The 20,479-nt window shown below is 49.6% G+C and overlaps 1 protein-coding gene and 1 long non-coding RNA gene across 2 annotated transcripts in view; one reads left to right on the forward strand and one right to left on the reverse strand.

Moving 5' to 3' along the window:
- The window catches only part of stx1b (syntaxin 1B), a 49,633-nt gene that overhangs the window by 18,475 nt on the left and 10,679 nt on the right, over nucleotides 1-20,479 (forward strand). The window contains exons 4-6 of the mRNA XM_085974517.1: nucleotides 3,787-3,861; nucleotides 6,976-7,049; nucleotides 14,832-14,940. Coding sequence (XP_085830643.1) covers nucleotides 3,787-3,861; nucleotides 6,976-7,049; nucleotides 14,832-14,940 — 258 coding nt within the window. The remainder of the gene's footprint in view (nucleotides 1-3,786; nucleotides 3,862-6,975; nucleotides 7,050-14,831; nucleotides 14,941-20,479) is intronic.
- LOC147094891 (uncharacterized) overlaps nucleotides 1,474-20,479 on the reverse strand; it is a 58,111-nt gene continuing 39,105 nt past the window's right edge. The window contains exons 2-3 of the long non-coding RNA XR_015074759.1: nucleotides 18,606-18,676; nucleotides 1,474-2,307 (exon numbers count right to left, since the gene is read on the reverse strand). This is a non-coding gene — a long non-coding RNA (uncharacterized LOC147094891). The remainder of the gene's footprint in view (nucleotides 2,308-18,605; nucleotides 18,677-20,479) is intronic.

Here is a 20,479-nt window from a genome sequence, read left to right on the forward strand (position 1 = left end):
GGAGCAGGCTCGAAGGGCCAAATGGCCAGCTCCTGTTCCTATTTCTTAGGTTCTTATGTGAAGGTATTAAAGGATATGGGCCAAAGGCGGGTAGATGGAGTTAGGTCGCAGATCAGCCATGATCTCATTGAATGGCGGAACAGGCTCGAGGGGCTGAATGGCCTCCTCCTGTTCCTAGGTTCCTATTTTCCTATGTTGTACAAGTGTAGGATGAGCTGGTATCGCACCATCCCGCAAGGAATCATAGGCATCAGGAATGGTGCGGGAGTGGGAGGCAAATGTGGTCCTATCCTGAGCACAGCTCTCGCACACTTCCCTCGCACAACCAGGGGCCGTGGGTTGTTCCAGGGAAACACAATAAGCAGAAAGCTTAAGACTAGGCGTCAGCCACGGCCCAGTAGGGGTCTCTCTCTCACCTCTGACCCAGAAGGTCGTGGGCTCATGCCCCATACACTCGAGAGACCTGAGCCCCCTTAATCCAGACCGACACTCCCCGGTTGCCAGTACTCGGAGCGCCGCACTGTCAGAGGGGCAGTACTGAGGGAGCGCCGCACTGTCGGAGGGGCAGTACTGAGGGAGCGCCGCACTGTCGGAGGGGCAGTACTGAGGGAGCGCCGCACTGTCGGAGGGGCAGTACTGAGGGAGCGCTGCACTGTCGGAGAGGCAGTACTGAGGGAGCACTGCACTGTCGGAGGGGCAGTACTGAGGGAGCGCTGCACTGTCGGAGGGGCAGTACTGAGGGAGCACTGCACTGTCGGAGGGGCAGTACTGAGGGAGCGCTGCACTGTCGGAGGGGCAGTACTGAGGGAGCGCCGCACTGTCGGAGGGGCGGCACTGAGGGGGCGCCGCACTGTCGGAGGGGCAGTACTGAGGGAGCGCCGCACTGTCGGAGGGTCGGTACTGAGGGAGCGCTGCTCAGTCGGAGAGGTAGTATTGAGGGAGCGCCGAACTGTCGGTGTGGCAGTACTGAGGGAGCATGGTACTGAGGGAGCCCTGCACTGTCGGAGGGGCAGTACTGAGGGAGCGCCGCACTGTCGGAGGGGCAGTACTGAGGGAGCGCTGCACTGTCGGAGGTGCCTTCTTTTAGATGAGACATTAAACCGAGGAGCCCCGTCTGCCCTCTCGGGCGGATGTAAAACCCCACAACACTATTCTGAAGAGGAGCAGGGGAGTTCCCCTCGGCGAGCTGGGACCAGCATTTATCCCTCAATCAACATCACTAAAACAGATTATCCGGTCATTATCGCAATGCCTGTTTGTGGGATCTTGCTGTGCGCCGATAGCCTGCCGCGTTTCCTACATTACAACCGTGACTACAAAATATTTCATCAGCGGTGAAGCGCTTTGGGACATCTGGTGGTCGTGAAAGGCGCTACATAAATGCAAGTCTTTCAATGTACAGATACACAAATCACTAAAAGTGGCGACGCAGGTTAATAAGGCCATAAAAATAAACAAAACAAGCACTGGAGTTCATTTTTTTTAATTAAGAAGTAAAGACCGGACGTCTCAAAGCGCTTTACAGTCAGTGAAGTACTTTTTGAAGTGGAGTCACTGTTGTAATGTGGGAAACGCGGCAGCCAATTTGCACACAGCAAGCTCCCACAAACTACTACTTCTTAGGCAGTCCCTCGGAACCGAGGATGACTTGCTTCCACATTGAAAATGAGTTCTCAGGTGACTGATGAGTCCAATGTGGGACCTACAGTCTCTGTCACAGGTGGGGCAGACGGTGGTTGAAGGGGTGGGTGGGTGGGGTGCTTGGGTTGACATGCGCTCCTTGCGCTTGGCTTCCGCTTATTCCCGGCGAAGAGACTCGAGGTGTTCGGCACCTTCCCGGATGCTTCTCCTACACTTTGTGCGGTCTTGGGCCAGGGATTCCCAGGTGTCGGTGGGGATGTTACACTTTTTCAAGGAGGCTTTGAGGGTGTCCTTGAAGCGTTTCCTCTGCCCACCTGGGGCTCTCTTGCCGTGCCGGAGCTCCGAGTAGAGCGCTTGTTTTGGGAAGTCTCGTATCGGGCATGCGGACGATGTGACCCGCCCATCGGAGCTGATCAAGCCTGGTCAAAGCTTCGATGCTGGGGATGTTGGCCTGAGCGAGAACACTGACGTCGGTGCGCCTATCCTGCCAATGGATTTGCAGGATCTTGCGGAGGCAGCGTTGGTGGTACCTCTCCAGCAATTTGATAATGAGCAGATCATCTGTTTTTGTTGTGTTGGTTGAGAGATACATTATTGGCCCCAGGACACCGGGGAGAACTCCCCCCTGCTCTTCTTCGAAAGAGTGGCCACGGGATCTTTCACGTTCTAGAGGGACAGAATTGAAAATCAGAAGTTATGTTAAACTTGTACAGAACCTTGGTTCGACCGCACTTGGAGCACGGCGCACAGTTCTGGCCTCGATGGGGGCTAAAGTCGGTTGATTTGCGCCTCCCGGCGGCACTAATGCCTCCCGCGACACTCAACGCCATGCACAGCGTCCCACTCGCACCCTGTCTGTGATATTGTGTGGCGCTCCCCGACTTAACGTCGGGCGCAATGTCCGCCGGGATCAGGGGGGGCCTACCTGCGACCTGGGCGGCGCTAGTTAAAATGGAGGTGGTGGGCGGCCATTTTTGCTGCCCCTGCAATCTCCTCCCTTGCCTCACACAGCAGCCTGGGATGCATCTCGTCTGGGCCTGGGGATTTATCCACTTTTAAGCCTGCTAAAACCGCTAGTACCTGGGTTAGACCACACTTGGAGCACTGTGCACAGTTCGCGTCTCTATATACCTGGGTTAGATCACACTTGGAGCACTGTGCACAGTTCTGGCCTCCATATACCCTGGTTAGGCCACACTTGGAGCACTGTGCACAGTTCTGGTCGCCATATACCTTGGTTAGACCACACTTGGAGCACTGTGCACAGTTCTGGTCTCCATTTACCTGGGTTAGACCACACTTGGAGCACTGTGCACAGTTCTGGTCTCCATTTACCTTGGTTAGACCACACTTGGAGCATTGTGCACAGTTCTGGTCTCCATTTACCTTGGTTAGACCACACTTGGAGCATTGTGCACAGTTCTGGTCTCCATTTACCTTGGTTAAACCACACTTGGAGCACCGTGCACAGTTCTGGTCTCCATGTACCTTGGTTAGACCACACTTGGAGCACTGTGCACAGTTCTGGTCTCCATTTACCTTGGTTAGACCACACTTGGAGCACTGTGCACAGTTCTGGTCTCCATATTATAAAAAGGATATAGAGGCACTGGTGAAGATGCAAAAGAGATTCACTGGAATGATACCAGACTGAGAGGTTATAGCTATCGAGAAAGATTGAACAGGCTGGGGCTCTTTTCTCTAGAAAAGAGAAGGCTGAGGGGCGACCTGATCGAGGTCTTTAGGATGATGAAAGGTTTCGATGGGGTAGACGTAGAGAAGATGTTTCCACTTGTGGGGGAGACCAGAACTAGGGGGCATTAATATAAGATAGTCACTGATAAATCCAATAGGGAATTCAGGAGAAACTTCTTTACCCAGAGAGTGGTGAGAATGTGGAACTCGCTACCACAGGGAGTTGAGGCGAATAGTATCGATTCATTTCAGGGGAAGCTGGATAAACACACGAGGGAGAAAGGAATAGAAGGTTATGTTGCCGGGGTGGGAGGAGGCTGGTGTGGAGCAGAAACACCGGCACGGACCAGTTGGGCCGAATGGCCTGTTTCTGTGCTGTCAATACCGTGTGATACTATGAGAGGAGGCTCACTTCCAGCAGTCGTTCTGATCTATTCCTTTTCCCTGCAGAAATTAAACAGGAACTGGAGGATTTAACCGCTGACATCAAGAAAACTGCCAATAAAGTCCGCTCCAAGTTAAAAAGTGAGTGGCCCTCCCTCGTTGGGCAAGTGCGAGGCGGGTTTCTGTCTGAATACCTCACTGCGATGCCTCTCCCGGTTGGAAGAACGCTGGCGTTTGATATGGAATAAGAACGATGCAGCACAGAAGGAGGCCATTCGGCCCATCATGCCTGTGCCGGCTCTTTGGTCGAGCTCTCCAATTAGTCCCACTCCCCTGCTCTTTCCCCATTCCCTCTAAATTTTTCCCCTTCGAGTATTTATCCAATTCCCTTTTGAAAGTTACTATTGAATCTGCTTCCACCGCCCTTTCAGGCAGCGCATTCCAGATCACAACAACTCGCTGCGTAAAATACATTGGCCTAGAAATTCGGTGGGCTGCGCCACCAGTTAGCGCCTAAAGAGGACACCTAGTGGTTTTAGCGCCACTGGCCACGCCTCCCGCAAAACTTAGCGGGGCGCTAATGGCGGCGTTAGCCTGTAGTGCTGTGCCGTCACCGATGATGTCATCGGTGTGCACAGCGCCCCACGACCACCCCGAACGCGATATTGGGTCACGCCCCCCCCTCCCCGTAGCGCCGGTCGCAATTCACGACCAGTTCAGGGGGGCCTACCTGTGGCGGTAGTGGCGCTAATTAAAGGGGAGGTGCGGGGCGGCCATTTTTTTCGCTGGCCGCCTGCCAGCACCTCCTCGCGCCGCCCTCCCCGGCCTCCTGATCCTCTACCCCCACCCCCCCCCCACCCCGGGCAGTGCTGGCTGTGTCCCAAGAGCCCGGCACTTCTCCTTGGTGCCGGGCTCTTTTGCCAGCACTCGCGATCAGAGATCGCGCTGGTGAAGGCCCCTCTCCTTTTAAGAAGGGGAGGAAGGCCCGCAGTGCGCCGTGCCGCAGCGTGTGGCGCTGCGGCACGTTCCGCTGCGATATTCAGTTTCAGCGCCCCAAGAGGGAGGCGGGGCACCTCGAGCAGCGCCGCGCTTCCGTTTGGGGCGCTCAAACTGAATATCCCGCTGGCGCTCCCGGCTCCTTCCGGGGCGGGACTTCCGGCGCCCAAACGGGGCGCCACTGAATTTTTAGCCCATTCTCCTCATCTCCCCCTCTGGTTCTTTTGCCAATCGCCTTAAATCTGTGTCCTCTGGTTACCGACCCTCCCGCCACTGGAAACAGTTTCTCCTTATTTACTCTATCAACACCGGCCATGATTTTGAACACCTCTTATTAAATCTCCCCTTAACCTTCTCTGCTCTAAGGAGAACAACCCCAGCTTCTCCAGTCTCTCCACGTAACTGAAGTCCCTCATCCCTGGTACCATTCTGGTCAACCTCCTCTGCACCCTTTCCAAGGCCTTGACATCCTTCCTAAAGTATGGTGCCCAGAATTGGCCACAACACACTCCAGCTGGGGCCTAACCAATCTTTCCATGTCCCTCAGCTCTCCTGCCCGCTTAACCTCCGCCACCTCCCCCCAATCCAGCCCCAATCAGTGGATTCAATCCTTGCCCCCCCACCTCCCTCCTATTTCTTATCTCCATGCTGCCCCTCAGTGACATCATCCGAAGACACACGTAAGGACCCACGTTAACTGATATTGTTAACGGTTCTCTCTCCTCGGGTACTGTCCCCCTCTCCTTCAAATCTGCCGTCATCACCCCTCTCCTCAAAAAAACCCACCCTTGACCCCTCTGTCCTTGCAAACTATCTCCAACCTCCTTTTCCTCTCCAAAGTCCTTGAATGTGTTGTCGCCTCCCAAATCCGTGCCCATCTTTCCCGCAATTCCCTGTTTGAATCCCTCCAATCAGCTTTCCACCCTGCCACAGTACCGAAATGGCTCTCATCAAAGGTAAACTATCCCTCCTCGTCCTTCTTGACGTGTCTGCAGCCTTTGACATGGTTGACCACGCCATCCTTCTCCAACGCCTCTCCACCGTCATCGAGCTGGGTGAGACTGCACTCGCCTGGTTCCATTCTTATCTATCTAATCGTAGCCAGAGAATCACCTGCAACGGCTTCTCTTCCCGCTCCCACATCGTTACCTCTGGTGTCCCCCGAGGATCTATCCTTGGCCCCCTCCTATTTCTCATCTACATGTTGCCCCTTGGCGACATCATCTGAAAACACAACATCAGTTTCCACATGTACGCTGACAACACCCAGCTCTACCTCACCATCTCTTCCCTCGACCTCTCCACGGTCTCTAAATTGTCAGACTGCTTGCCTGATGTCCAGTTCTGGATGAGCAGAAATTTTCCCCAATTAAATATTGGGAAGACCGAAGCCATTGTTTTCAATCCCCGCCACAAACTCCGTTCCCGAGCCACTGACTCCATCCCTCTCCCTAACATCTGTCTGAGGCTGAACCACACTGTTCGCAACCTTGGTGTCATATTTGACCCTGAAATGAGCTACCGACCACATATCCACAGCATAACTAAGACTGCCTATTTCCACCTCCGTAACATCACACATCTCTGCCTTTGCCTCAGCTCATCTGCTGCTGAAACCCTCATCCATGCCTTGGTTACCTCCAGACTCGACTATTCCAACGCACTCCTGGCTGGCCTCCCACATTCCACCCGACGTAAACTTGAGGTCATCCAAAAATCGGCTGCCCGTGTCCTAACTCGCACCAAGTCCCGTTCGCCCATCACCCCTGTGCTCGCTGACCTACATTGGCTCCCGGTTAAGCTTCACCTCGATTTCAAAATTCTCATCCTTGTTTTCAAATCCCTCCATGGCCCTCGCCCCTCCCTATCCCTGTAATCTCCTCCAGCCCCACAACACCTGAGATATCTGCGCTCCTCTAATTCTGCCCTCTTGAGAATCCCTGATTATAATCGCTCAACCATTGGTGGCCGTGCCTTCTGTTGCCTGGGCCCTAAGCTCTGGAATTCCCTGTCCAAAACTCTCCACCTCTCTCCTCCTTTAAGATGCTCCTTAAAAACTAGCTCTTTGACGAAGCATTTGTCCTGATACCTCCTTAGGTGTCTCGATGCCACATTTTGTCTGATATCGCTCCTATAAAGTGCCTTGGGACATTTCACTTTGTTAAAGGCGCTGTATAAATGTCTGTCGGCAATCACCTATCACACGCACACACGCTGGGTAAATCTCCGACACCGTATCTTTTTTCTTTCAATCCCCAGCCATCGAACAGAGCATCGAACAGGAGGAGGGACAGAACAGATCGTCTGCAGATCTACGGATTCGCAAGACACAGGTAGGTCACCGGGTGTCACAGTGCGTTAGATACACTGTTCTTTCCCCCTCTGGGACCGGGTGTCACAGTGCGTTAGATACACTGTCCTTTCCCCCTCTGGGACCGGGTGTCACAGTGTGTTAGATACACTGTCCTTTCCCCCTCTGGGCCCAGGTGTCACAGTGTGTTAGATACACTGTCCTTTCCCCCTCTGGGACCGGGTGTCACAGTGTGTTAGATACACTGTCCTTTCCCCCTCTGGGCCCAGGTGTCACAGTGCGTTAGATACACTGTCCTTTCCCCCTCTGGGACCGGGTGTCACAGTGCGTTAGATACACTGCCCTTTCCCCCTCTAGGACCGGGTGTCACAGTGCGTTAGATACACTCTCCATTCCCCCTCTGGGACCGGGTGTCACAGTGCGTTAGATACACTGCCCTTTCCCCCTCTAGGACCGGGTGTCACAGTGCGTTAGATACACTGTCCTTTCCCCCTCTGGGCCCAGGTGTCACAGTGCGTTAGATACACTCTCCATTCCCCCTCTGGGACCGGGTGTCACAGTGCGTTAGATACACTGCCCTTTCCCCCTCTAGGACCGGGTGTCACAGTGCGTTAGATACACTGTCCATTCCCCCTCTGGGACCGGGTGTCACAGTGCGTTAGATACACTGCCCTTTCCCCCTCTAGGACCGGGTGTCACAGTGCATTAGATACACTGTCCTTTCCCCCTCTGGGACCGGGTGACACATTGCGTTAGATACACTGTCCTTTCTCCCTCTGGGACCGGGTGTCACAGTGCGTTAGATACACTGTCCTTTCCCCTCTGGGACCGGGAGTCACAGTGCGTTAGATACACTGTCCTTTCCCCCTCTGGGACCGGGTGTCACAGTGCATTAGATACACTGTCCTTTCCCTCTCTGCGACCGGGTGTCACAGTGTGGTAGATACACTGCCCTTTCTCCCTCTGGGACCGGGTGTCACAGTGCGTTAGATACACTGTCCTTTCCCCCTCTGGGACCGGGTGTCACAGTGCGTTAGATACACTGTCCTTTCCCTCTCTGCGACCGGGTGTCACCGTGTGTTAGATACACTGTCCTTTCCCCATCTGGGACCGGGTGTCACAGTGCATTAGATACACTGTCCTTTCCCCCTCTGGGACCGGGTGTCACAGTGCGTTAGATACACTGTCCTTTTCCCCCTCTGGGACCCGGTGTCACAGTGCATTAGATACACTGTCCTTTCCCCCTCTGCGACCGGGTGTCACAGTGTGTTAGATACACTGTCCTTTCCCCCTCTGGGAGAGGGTGTCACAGTGCATTAGATACACTGTCCTTTCCCCCTCTGGGACCGGGTGACACAGTGTGTTAGATACACTGTCCTTTCCCCCTCTGGGACCGGGTGACACAGTGTGTTAGATACACTGTCCTTTCCCCCTCTGGGACCGGGTGACACAGTGTGTTAGATACACTGTCCTTTCCCCCTCTGGGACCGGGTGTCATAGTGCGTTAGATACACTGCCCTTTCCCCCTCTAGGACCGGGTGTCACAGTGCATTAGATACACTGTCCTTTCCCCCTCTGGGACCGGGTGTCACAGTGTGTTAGATACACTGTCCTTTCCCCCTCTGGGACCAGGTGTCACAGTGCGTTAGATACACTGTCCTTTCCCCCTCTGGGAGCGGGTGTTACAGTGTGTTAGATTCACTGTCCTTTCCCCCTCTGGGTCTGGGTGTCACAGTGTGTTAGATACACTGTCCTTTCCCCCTCTGGGACCGGGTGTCACAGTGTGTTAGATACACTGTCCTTTCCCCCTCTGGCACCGGGTGTCAGTGTGTTAGATACACTGTCCTTTCCCCCTCTGGGACTGGGTGTCACAGTGCGTTAGATACACTGTCCTTTCCCCCTCTGGGACCGGGTGTCACAGTGCATTAGATAGACTGTCCTTTCCCCCTCTGGGACCGGGTGTCGCAGTGTGTTAGATACACTGTCCTTTCCCCCTCTGGGACTGGGTGTCACAGTGCGTTCGATACACTGTCCTTTCTCCCTCTGGGACCGGATGTCACAGTGCGTTAGATACACTGCCCTTTCCCCCTCTGGGACCGGGTGTCACAGTGCGTTAGATACACTGTCCTTTCTCCCTCTGGGACTGGGTGAAAACAGTGCGTTAGATACACTGTCCTTTCCCCCTCTGGGACCGGGGGGTCACAGTGCGTTAGATACACAGTCCATTCCCCCTCTGGGACCGGGTGTCACAATGCGTTAGATACACTGTCCTGTCCCTCTCTGGGACCGGGTGTCACAGTCCGTAAGATACACTGTCCTTTCCCCCTCTGGCACAGGGTGTCACAGTGCGTTAGATATACCGTCCTTTCCCCCTCTGGGACCAGGTGTTACAGTGTGTTAGACACACTGACCTTTCCCCCTCTGGGACCGGGTGTCACAGTGCGTTAGATACATGTTATGTTCATTAATAACTAGACATTCTTATGAACAGTTAGCTTCTAGCTAGTCATTTATTCAGTGCACGTTCTCTAGGTACAGCATCTGTAGAGATTCAGCATGTGTACTTCTGTGTGCCGGCAGCCATCTTGACTACTGCTTTCTGGGTAGCCTAGTGCATCGTGGGTAGTGTAGTCTTAAACACATTCAACGAAACACACAGCAGTATACAGCTCTATAGCTCCACCTAGTGTACTATTCTAGAATGACATGTTACTGATCATTACATCCCCCTTTTGAGGTTAAACAAAATCATATCAATCAACTTTCAAGAAAAACGATAAAGATGATATCAGTAACACTTTTGCTAGTGCTCTATAAACATAAACATTTTCAAAGCTTTACTTTATACTCAAAGATTAAGTCTATCAGGCTTTTTAAATTCACGTGTGGATCTTCTTAACACAGGTAAGTCTGATGTGTTTTCATGAGATTGTTCTGGTGGTGAATGACAAGATTCAGTTGCGGCATTGTCATCAATCTGCTGTTGGATAGTTTCTTGTGTTTTTAGGAGGGAACGGCGGTTTCTCCTGAGAATCTGTCCTTCCTCAGTTCTAACAGTGTATGACCTTGGTCCTACTTCCTCAAGAACTGAAGCTTTCCTGTTCCATGCATCTGGATCCTCAATCCTGACAACATCATCCCTTGTCAATGGTTTCAGAGTTTTGGATGACTTGTCATAGTATGATTTCTGTTTCAGCTTTAGCAGTTGAAGTCTCTGTCTCAGTTCCTTACTTTGCTGTTCTTTTGCACAACTTGTGGTGCGCAACTTGCGACCCATTAGTAGTTCAGCAGGTGAAGAACCAGAGTCTAAAGGTGAGGCTTGGTAGCTCAGCAGGGCGAGATAAGGATCAGACTTGCTTTCTTCAGTAGCTGCTTGAGAACTTGAACACCTTTCTCTGCCTTACCATTCGACTGAGCATACAGAGGACTGGATGTGATGTGCTGAAAGTCATAATGTTCTGCAAACTGTTGCCACTCCTTACAGTTGAAACACGGACCATTGTCACTAATGGCAATCCTGGGAATTCCATGTCTGGCGAAGATGGATTTCACATGCATTATGACACTGCTTGCTGTGGTGCTTGAGAGCAGCGCCATCTCAGGATAGTTAGAATAGTAGTCAATCACTATTAGATAGTCTTTACCATTTAAATGAAAAATGTCCATACCAACCTTTTGCCATGGTGCTGTTGGTAAGTCAGCTACTATCATTGGTTCCTTTGTTTGTTTGTTTTGGTGTTTCTGACATGTCTCACATTTGTCTATCAGGATCTCAATGTCCTTATTTATGACAGGCCAATAAACAGTGTCTCTTGCTCTCCTTTTGCATTTTTCAATTCCGAGGTATCCCTCATGAATCCTTTTGAGCATGTCTTGATGAAGAGCCTGTGGAATGACTATTCTGTTCTGTTTTAGTAATAGTCCACTTGCGACACTCAACTCTGACCTGATGTGAAAGTACTTTGGACAGGAACCTTTTGGCCAACCATGATGAATGTTCTCCATTACTGTTTGTAACACTGTATCTTTTACTGTTTCTTCTGCTATTTGCTTTGATTTTGTGTCTGACACGGGCAGCGCAGCAGTGACCATACTCACATGAACATCCACGTCTTCCTCGGTAGAGCTCACTTGACTCATTGTGGGTGCTCGGGATAGTGCATCTGCTAACACTATGTATTTGCCTGGTGTATAGATCAGTTCAAAGTCATATCTTTGCAGCTTCATCATGAGTCGTTGAATCGTTGGAGACATCTCATTCAGAATTTTTTTTTATGATGGCAACCAGTGGGCTGTGGTCTGTCTCAACTGTGAAGGTGGGAAGTCCATATATGTAGCCATGAAACTTTTCTAGTCCAATTACTAAGCCTAGACATTCCTTTTCAATCTGGGCGTATCGACACTCGGTATCAGTCATAGACCTGGAGGCATAGGCAACAGGCTTCCAATCTTCACCCTCTGCTTGTAGCTAGGCCATCTTTTGATGCATCCGTTGACACTTTGATTCTTTTTGTCGGGTCAAAGAAAATGAGTACAGGTGTGGTTGTCAGCACTGTTTTGAGGTTCATCCGCTCTTGTTCATGTCTTTCTGTCCATGCGAACTCATTTGTTTTATGTAGCAGGTCTCGCAGACAGGTTGTCTTGGCTGACAAGTTAGGAATGAACTTTCCAATGAAGGTTATCATCCCCATGATGCGTAGCACTCCTTTTTTGTCAGTGGGTCGGGGCATATTGAGTATGGCGTTTACTTTTTCCATATCTGGCTCTATTCCTTTACCAGATAGATTATCTCCTAGGAAAGTGACTTCCTGGACGCCAAACTGACACTTGGCTTTGTTGAGCTTCAGTCCATTCCGGCGTATGCTCTGTAGCACTTTAGTCAGCCTCTCATTGTGTTCTTTCAGTGTGGAGCCCCAGATGATGTCATCAACATAGACCCGAACTCCTTCCAGACCTTCAATTATGCGTTCCATCACTCTTATGAAAGATTTCAGATGCAGATATTATCCCGAAAGGCATTCTGAGGAAACAATACCTGCCAAATGGTGTGTTGAAGGTACAGTATTTGGTGCTCTCTTCATCCAGTTTTAGTTGCCAAAACCCTTGAGGCATCGAGCTTTGTAAAGTATCTGGCACCTGACATTTCACTGGTGATTTCTTCTCGCTTGGGAATCTGGTAGTGTTCACGTTTTATGTTTGCATTTAAGTCCTTTGGATCCATGCATATTCTTAGATCATTGTTCTTTTTCTTTACACATACCATGGAGTTAACCCAGTCTGTTGGCTCTTCGACTTTCCTGATGACTCCTAGTGTGGTCATTCTGTCCAGTTCATTCTTGAGCCGGTCACGCAGGGGTGCTGGAACTCTTCGTGGAGCATGTACCACTAGCTGAGCATCCTCCTTTAGCTGGAATTTGTATGTGAATGGTAGAACTCCAAATCCTTTGAACACATCCTGGAAATTATTTACTACAGAATCCACCGAGTCATCTGGTCTGCTTATGGCACAGTTTATACGGTAGACTCTCTTGACCAGTCCTAAGCCTTCACAAGCTTTGTCACCTAGTAGTGAATCAAGTCCTTCAGCCACAACAGAAAACATGAGATGATGCACTTTGCCTTTGACTGTCACTTTAAGTCTGCATACACCTAAGCTATCTATTTTCTGTCCATTATAGTTCTTCAGTAGTACTGACTGACTTTGACTTTGTATTTTGGGCTTTTCTTTCATATTTTTAATGTCACTCATACTGATTAAGTTTGCTTTTGCCCCAGTGTCCAGTTTCAATGTAACTAATGCTCCATTTATCTGCAGTGGGATCATCCATTTGTCCTCTTTTACTGCATTGACGTTATGTTCAGCATTGTCCATATCTGAGGGCTGCACATTTTCTGTATCATTTTTGACATTGTCACATGACACCATTCCTACAAAAAATGTCTCACTTAAATCAGTGTCCTCAATCATATTTCACTATCATAAGCAGGCTATCTCCTGCCCTGCCAGTACACTTTACACCTAATCTCAGCCTATTACCATCTCGTCTAGCTTCTAATGCCTTTTATTGTCTCTTTTTTACTTCTTTTGTTTCTTTTATTCTTTTGTCCGATCGCAGCCCTGCCTCCGATCTATCTTTTCTTTCCAGTTTTGAAGAAGGGTTCGACCCGAAACGTCAACTCAAATTTCTGTCCACGGATGTTGCCTGACCTGCTGAGTTTTTCCAGCATTTTCTGTTGTTATTTCCTCAATCATATTGACTTGTTGGCCTTTCTTTGTTTTTACTTTTGAAAAGCATTGTTTGGCAAAGTGATTCTTTCCATGACATTTTGTGCATATTTTTTCAAACGCTGGGCACTGTTTTAACTGGTGTTTGTAACCACAGTGTTTACAATTAAAAATTCCTTCCTCCGATTGCTTTTCATTTCTGTTCTGCCCATGTTTCTTCCCCTTGTAGGACACAGCACCGACAGCAGCACTTACTACAATCGCATCATTATTGATTTCACTGAAAGTCTTCGCATGCTTTTGAGCTAGCTCGCTGGCTTGGCATATTTTCACAGCATTTTCCAATGTTAGTTCGGTTTCTCTCAACAGACGTTCCCTGACCTTTTTATCATGAATACCAAACACAATCTGGTCACGAATCATGGATGCTTTCAGCTCAGAGAAATTACATGTCTGTGCTTTTCAGTTTCAGATCAGTCAAAAAGCTATCAAAAGTCTCATTTTGCTGCTGTGTCCGAGAACAGAACACGTACCTCTCATAGGTTTCATTCGTTTTGGGAGAACAATGTGTATCAAACTTCTTTAGCACATCGTCTAATTTTTCTCTGTTCTCTGGATTAAATACAAATGTATTAAATACCTCTATCGCCTGTGGGCCTGCAACCGTGAGCAGCAATGCTATTTTCCTTGCATCTGGCTTCGTACCGAACCCGATGGCAGCAATGTAGAGTTCGAATTGTTATTTGAAAGTCTGCCAATTGTAGTCGACATTTCCCGTGAGATTCAAAAACTCCGGTGGCTTCAAATTCTCCATGTCACGTTTCACAATTTTGAGCAGATCTTCACCAATCCTGGTACCATGTTATGTTCATTAATAACTAGACATTCTTATTATGAACAGTTAGCTTCTAGCTAGTCACTTATTCAGTACACGTTCTCTAGGTATAGCATCTGTAGAGATTCAGCATGTGTACCTCTATGTGCAGGCAGCCATCTTGACTACTGCTTTCTGGGTAGCCTAGTGCATTGTGGGAAGTGTAGTCTTAAACACATTCAACTAAACACACAGCAGTATACAGCTCTATAGCTCCACCTAGTGTACTATTCTAGAATGACATGTTCTTGTCCTTTCCCCCTCTGGGACCAGGTGTTACAGTGTATTAGATACACTGACCTTTCCCCCTCTGGGACCGGGTGTCACAGTGCGTTTGATACACTGTCCTTTCCCACTCTGGGACCGGGTGTCACAGTGCGTTAGATACATTGTCCTTTCCCCCTCTGGGACCGGGTGTCACAGTGCGTTAGATACACTGTCCTTTCCCACTCTGGGACCGGGTGTCACAGTGCGTTAGATACATTGTCCTTTCCCCCTCTGGGACCGGGTTTCGCAGTGCTTTAGACAACGAGGGAACGGCTGACACTTATTCAAATGAGGGAGGAGCCTTGGGGAGAAGGGAATCTGTAAACACCCCAAGCTGCTCAATGTTAAAATACTCAGTCCTGACCCTCCGACAGAGACGAGTATCGCACTCACTCAATCATCAGACTTTCTCTGTGTCTGTCTCTCTCTCTCTGCAGCATTCGACCCTGTCTCGCAAATTCGTGGAGGTGATGACGGAGTACAATGCGACTCAGTCGAAGTACCGGGACCGCTGCAAAGACCGAATCCAGCGACAGTTGGAAATCAGTGAGTAACAAGCAGAATCGCACACTCGGCGATCTCACACACCCACTAGAATCTCACATTCAGTGATCAGAACAAATGGAATAGGAGCCGGAGGAGGCCAGACAGCCCCTCGAGCCTGCTCCGCCATTCAATAAGATCGTGGCTGATCTTCGACCTCAACTCCACTTTCCCGCCTGATCCCTGTATCCCTTGTTTCCCCGAGAGTCCAAAAATCTATCGATCTCAGCCTTGAATCTACTCAATGACTGAGCCTCCACAGCCCTCTGGGGTAGAGAATTCCAAAGATTCACCACCCTCTGAGTGAAGAAATTTCTCCTCATCTCAGTCCTAAATGACCGACCCCTTATCCTGAGACTATGCCCCCTAGTTCTAGACACTCCAGCCAGGGGAAACAACCTCTCAGCATCTACCCTGTCAATCCCCCTCAGAATCTTGTATGTTTCAATGAGATCACCTCTCATTCTTCTAAACTCCAGAGAGTATCGGCCCAATCTACACAATCTCTCATCATAGGACAGCCCTCTCCTCCCAGGAATCAATCTAGTGACCCTTCGTTGCACCGCCTCCAAGGCAAGTATATCCTTCCTCAGATAAGGAGACCAGAACTGTGCCCAGTACTCCAGGTGTGGTCTCACCAAGGCCCTGTACAATTGTAGGAAGACTTCCTTACTATTATACTCCAACCCCCTCGCAATAAAGGCCAACATTCCATTTGCCTTCCTAATTGCTTGCTGTACCTGCATGTTAAGGTAGCAAACATAACCCCGCTATTTAAGAAAGGAGGAATAGAAAAAATGGGGCAACTATAGACCAGTTAGCCTGACATCAGTAGTAGGCAAAATGCTAGAATCTATTATTAGGGACGTGGTAACAGGGCACTTAGAAAATCATAATATGATTGGGCAGAGTCAGCACGGATTTATGAAAGGGAATTCGTGTTTGACAAATCTGTTAAGATAGAAACATAGAAGATAGGAGCAGGAGTAGGCCATTCGGCCCCTCGAGCCTGCTCCACCATTCAATGAGATCATGGCTGATCATCCAAACTCAGTACCCTGTCCCTGCTTTCTCCCCATACCCCTTGATCCCTTTAGCCTTATTAAATATATTCAAGAAGGAGTTGGATATATTTCTTAAGTTGGCCTCAACTGCCTTCTGTGGTAGAGAATTCCAGGTTCACCACTCTCTGGGTGAAGAAATTCCTCCTCATTTTAGTCCTAAATGACTTACCCCTTATCCTTAGACTGTGACCCCTGGTTCTGGACTCCCCGACCATCGGGAACATCCTTCCTGCATCTAGTCTGTCTAGTCCTGTTTGAAACTTATAAAATTCTATGTGAACCCCTCTCATTCTTCTAAACTCCAGCGAATATAAGCATAATCGACCCAATCTCTCCTCATACGTCATTCCTGCCATCCCAGGTATCAGTCTGGTGAATCTTCGCTGCACTCCCTCCATGGCAAGAACATCCTTCCTCAGATAAGGCGACCAAAACTGCACACACTACTCAAGGTGTGGTCTCACCAAGGCCAAGTTGAGTTTTTTGAAGATGTAACTAGTGGGATGGAACCGGTGGATCTTTGGATTTTTAGAAAGCATTCGATAAGGTGCCACACAAGAGGTTATTACACAGATATAGGACTCATGGGATTGGGGGTAATATACTAGCATGGATTGAGGATTGGTTAACGGACAGAAAACAGAGTAGGAATGAACGGGTCATTTTCGGGTTGGCAGGCTGTAACTAGTGGGGTGCCGCAAGGATCAGTGCTTGGGCCTCAGCTATTTACAATCTATATCAATGATTTAGATGAAGGGACTGAGTGTAACGTATCCAAGTTTGCTGACGATGCAAAGTTAGGTGGGAAAGGAAGCTGTGAGGAGGACGAAAAGAGGCTGCAAAGATATAGACAGGTTGACTGAGTGGGCAAGAAATTGGCAAATGGAATACAATGTGGAGATATGTGAAGTTATCCACTTTGGTAGGAAAAACAAAAAGCAGAATATTTTTTGAATGGTGAGAGACTGGGAAATGTTTGCATTCAGAGGGACCTGGGTGTCCTTGTACACGAATCACTGAAAGTTAACATGCAGGTACAGCAAGCAATTGGGAAAGCAAAGGGTATATTGGCCTTTATTACACAGAATCACAGAAACCCCACAGTGCAGATAGAGGCCATTTCGGCCCATCGAGCCTGCACCGACACATATCCCACCCGATCCCCGTAACCCCTACACCAACACATATCCCATCCTATCCCCGTAACCCCACGTATTTAATCCCCCTAACACTAAGGGTCAATTTATCATAGCCAATCAACCTAACCCGCACATCTTTGGACTGTGGGAGGAAACTGGAGCACCCGGAGGAAACCCACGCAAACACGGGGAGAATGTGCAAACTCCACACAGACAGTCACCCGAGGCCGGATTCGAACCCGGGTCCCTGGCGCTGTGAGGCAACAGTGCTAACCACTATGCCACCGTACAAAGAGTAAAGACGTCTTACTACAATTATATAGGCCCTGGTGAGGCCACACCTGGAGTGCTGTGCACAGTTCTGGTCTCCTTACCTAAGGAAGGATATACTTGCTATAGAGGGAGTGCAACGAAGGTTCACCAGACTGGTTCCTGGGATGGGGGGATTGTCCTATGAGGAGAGATTGAGTAGACTCGGCCTATATTCTCTGGAGTTTAGAAGAATGAGAGGTGATCTCATTGAAACAGGGCTTGACAGGGTAGATGCAGGGAGGATGTTTCCCCTGTCTGGGGAGTCTAGAACCAGGGGTCACAGTCTCAGAATAAGGGGTCGGCCATTTAGGACTGAGATGAGGAGGAATGTCTTCACTCAGAGGGTGGTGAATCTTTGGAACTCTCTCCCCCAGAGGGCTGTGGAGGCTCAGTCGTTGAGTAGATTCAAGACTGAGATCGATAGATTTTTGGGAACGAAGGGAATTAAGGGATATGGGGATCAGGCGGGAAAGTGGAGTTGGGGTCGAAGATCAGCCGTGACCTTATTGAATGGCGGAGCAGGCTCGAGGGGCCAAATGGCCGACTCCTGCTCCTATTTCTTATGCTCTGATGTTCTTAACTCTGTGTTTCCTGTACGAGGACACCTAAATCTCTCTGAACACCAACATTTAATAGTTTCTTACCATTTAAAAAAAATGTTGGCCCAGAAATTCAGGTCGGGGGCTCCCCCGCGGGTGCAAGCCTCCGACCTGCACTTACCTAGCGCGCTGGCCATTGAGCTGTGAGCCCGCGTGGGATTCCGATCCTGGGCATCCTCCAACTGTCGGCGCGCAGTGCTTGCGTATCCCAGGGGCGCAGTTAGTTCGAAGCGTCCCCTGGGATCATGTGGGCCATGGGGAGCCAATGGTAGCAGGGAATGCTTCATTCATAGATTTGACAGGAAGAGCTGTCAAACCTATAAATACAATTCAGCCCTAAAACATAACTAAAACTTCAAATACATTTTTTTTTTAAATCACATTTTTAAAATAACTATAAATTACATAAAATAACTTTTAAACAATAATTTCAATTTTTGAAAAATTAATTACAGTTTCTATCAGGGCTAAAAATAAACTTACCTTTAAAGTATTTAAAAAATAATAAACCTATGGGGGAAAAATATTTTAATTTTACTTAATTCACCACTTACCTTGTTAAAAGCAGGCCTTGCGACTGCTTTTTATAAGTGTAGCTCCTGGAGACTTACCCTCCCGGAGAAACCTGTTTTTAAAAAAAAAAAAAAAAAAATTTTTTTTTAAAAAAAACGTAAGTTCCAGGCGCACGCGTTCGACCTGTGAACCCCTTCCTTTAAGGGAACGGAAGTTCGGGTTTCCCGCGCATGCACGAAACCGGCACTTTCGATGGGCCTGCGCGTACTCGCCCATGGGGACCCGAAGTTCTGGCCCAACCAGTTTTTCGATTCTTCCTACCAAAGTGAATAACCACACGAGCACGCACACGCGCACAAACACGCGCACGAACACGCGCGCACGATCACACACACACGCACGATCACACACTCTCACGCACACACGCACGATCACACACACACGCACGAACACGCACACGCGCACAATCACACACACGCACGATCACACACGCACGATCACACACACACACACGAACACGCACACGCGCACAATCACACACACACACACACACACACACACACGCACACGCACACGATCACACACGCACGATCACACACGCACGATCACACACGCACGATCACACACGCACGATCACACACGAACACGCACACGCGCACAATCACACACACACACACACACACACACGATCACACGCACGATCACACACGCACGATCACACACGCACGAACACGCACACGCGCACAATCACACACACACACACGATCACACACACGCACAATCACACACACACACACACACACGATCACACACGCACAATCACACACACACACACACACACGATCACACACACGCACACGATCGCACACGCACGATCGCACACGCACGATCGCACACGCACGATCGCACACGCACGATCACACGCACACGCACGATCACACACACACGATCACACACACGATCACACGCACGATCGCACACGCACGATCGCACACGCACGATCGCACACGCACGATCGCACACGCACGATCGCACACGCACGATCGCACACGCACGATCGCACACGCACGATCGCACACGCACGATCGCACACGCACGCGCACGATCACACACACACGCACGATCACACACACACGCACGATCACACACACACGCACGATCACACACACACGCACGATCACACACACACGCACGATCACACACACGCACGATCACACACACACGATCACACACACACACACGATCACACACACACACGCACGATCACACACACACACGCACGATCACACACACACACGCACGATCACACACACACACACGCACGATCACACACACACACGCACGATCACACACACACACACACGCACGATCACACACACACACACACGCACGATCACACACACGCACGATCACACACACGCACGATCACACACGCACGATCACACACACACACGCACGATCACACACACACTCACGCACGATCACACACACACACGCACGATCACACACACACGCACGATCACACACACACACACACGCACGATCACACACACACACACGCACGATCTCACACACACACACGCACGATCACACACACGCACGATCACACACACACACGCACGATCACACACACACACACGCACGATCACACACACACACACACGCACGATCACACACACACACACACGCACGATCACACACACGATCGCGCGCACACAACAACAACGTATATCTTTATATAGCGCCTTTAACGTTGTACGAAAGGCTGATATTTAAAGATATTTAGTAGACGAGAATCATATATGTATAACTTCAAGTGTAGCCATTGACCAAATAATATTGCCCATAATTACTCCTGGGTAACGAGAACGCTAAGACTTGTTCAGAATGCAGCTGTGAAGGACGGTCAAAAGCA

The sequence above is a fragment of the Somniosus microcephalus genome, unplaced genomic scaffold (assembly GCF_052327205.1).
Source record: "Somniosus microcephalus isolate GS21.2 unplaced genomic scaffold, FLI_Smic_1.0 unresolved_chr1, whole genome shotgun sequence".
In the NCBI taxonomy this organism is placed as follows: Eukaryota; Metazoa; Chordata; class Chondrichthyes; order Squaliformes; family Somniosidae; genus Somniosus; species Somniosus microcephalus.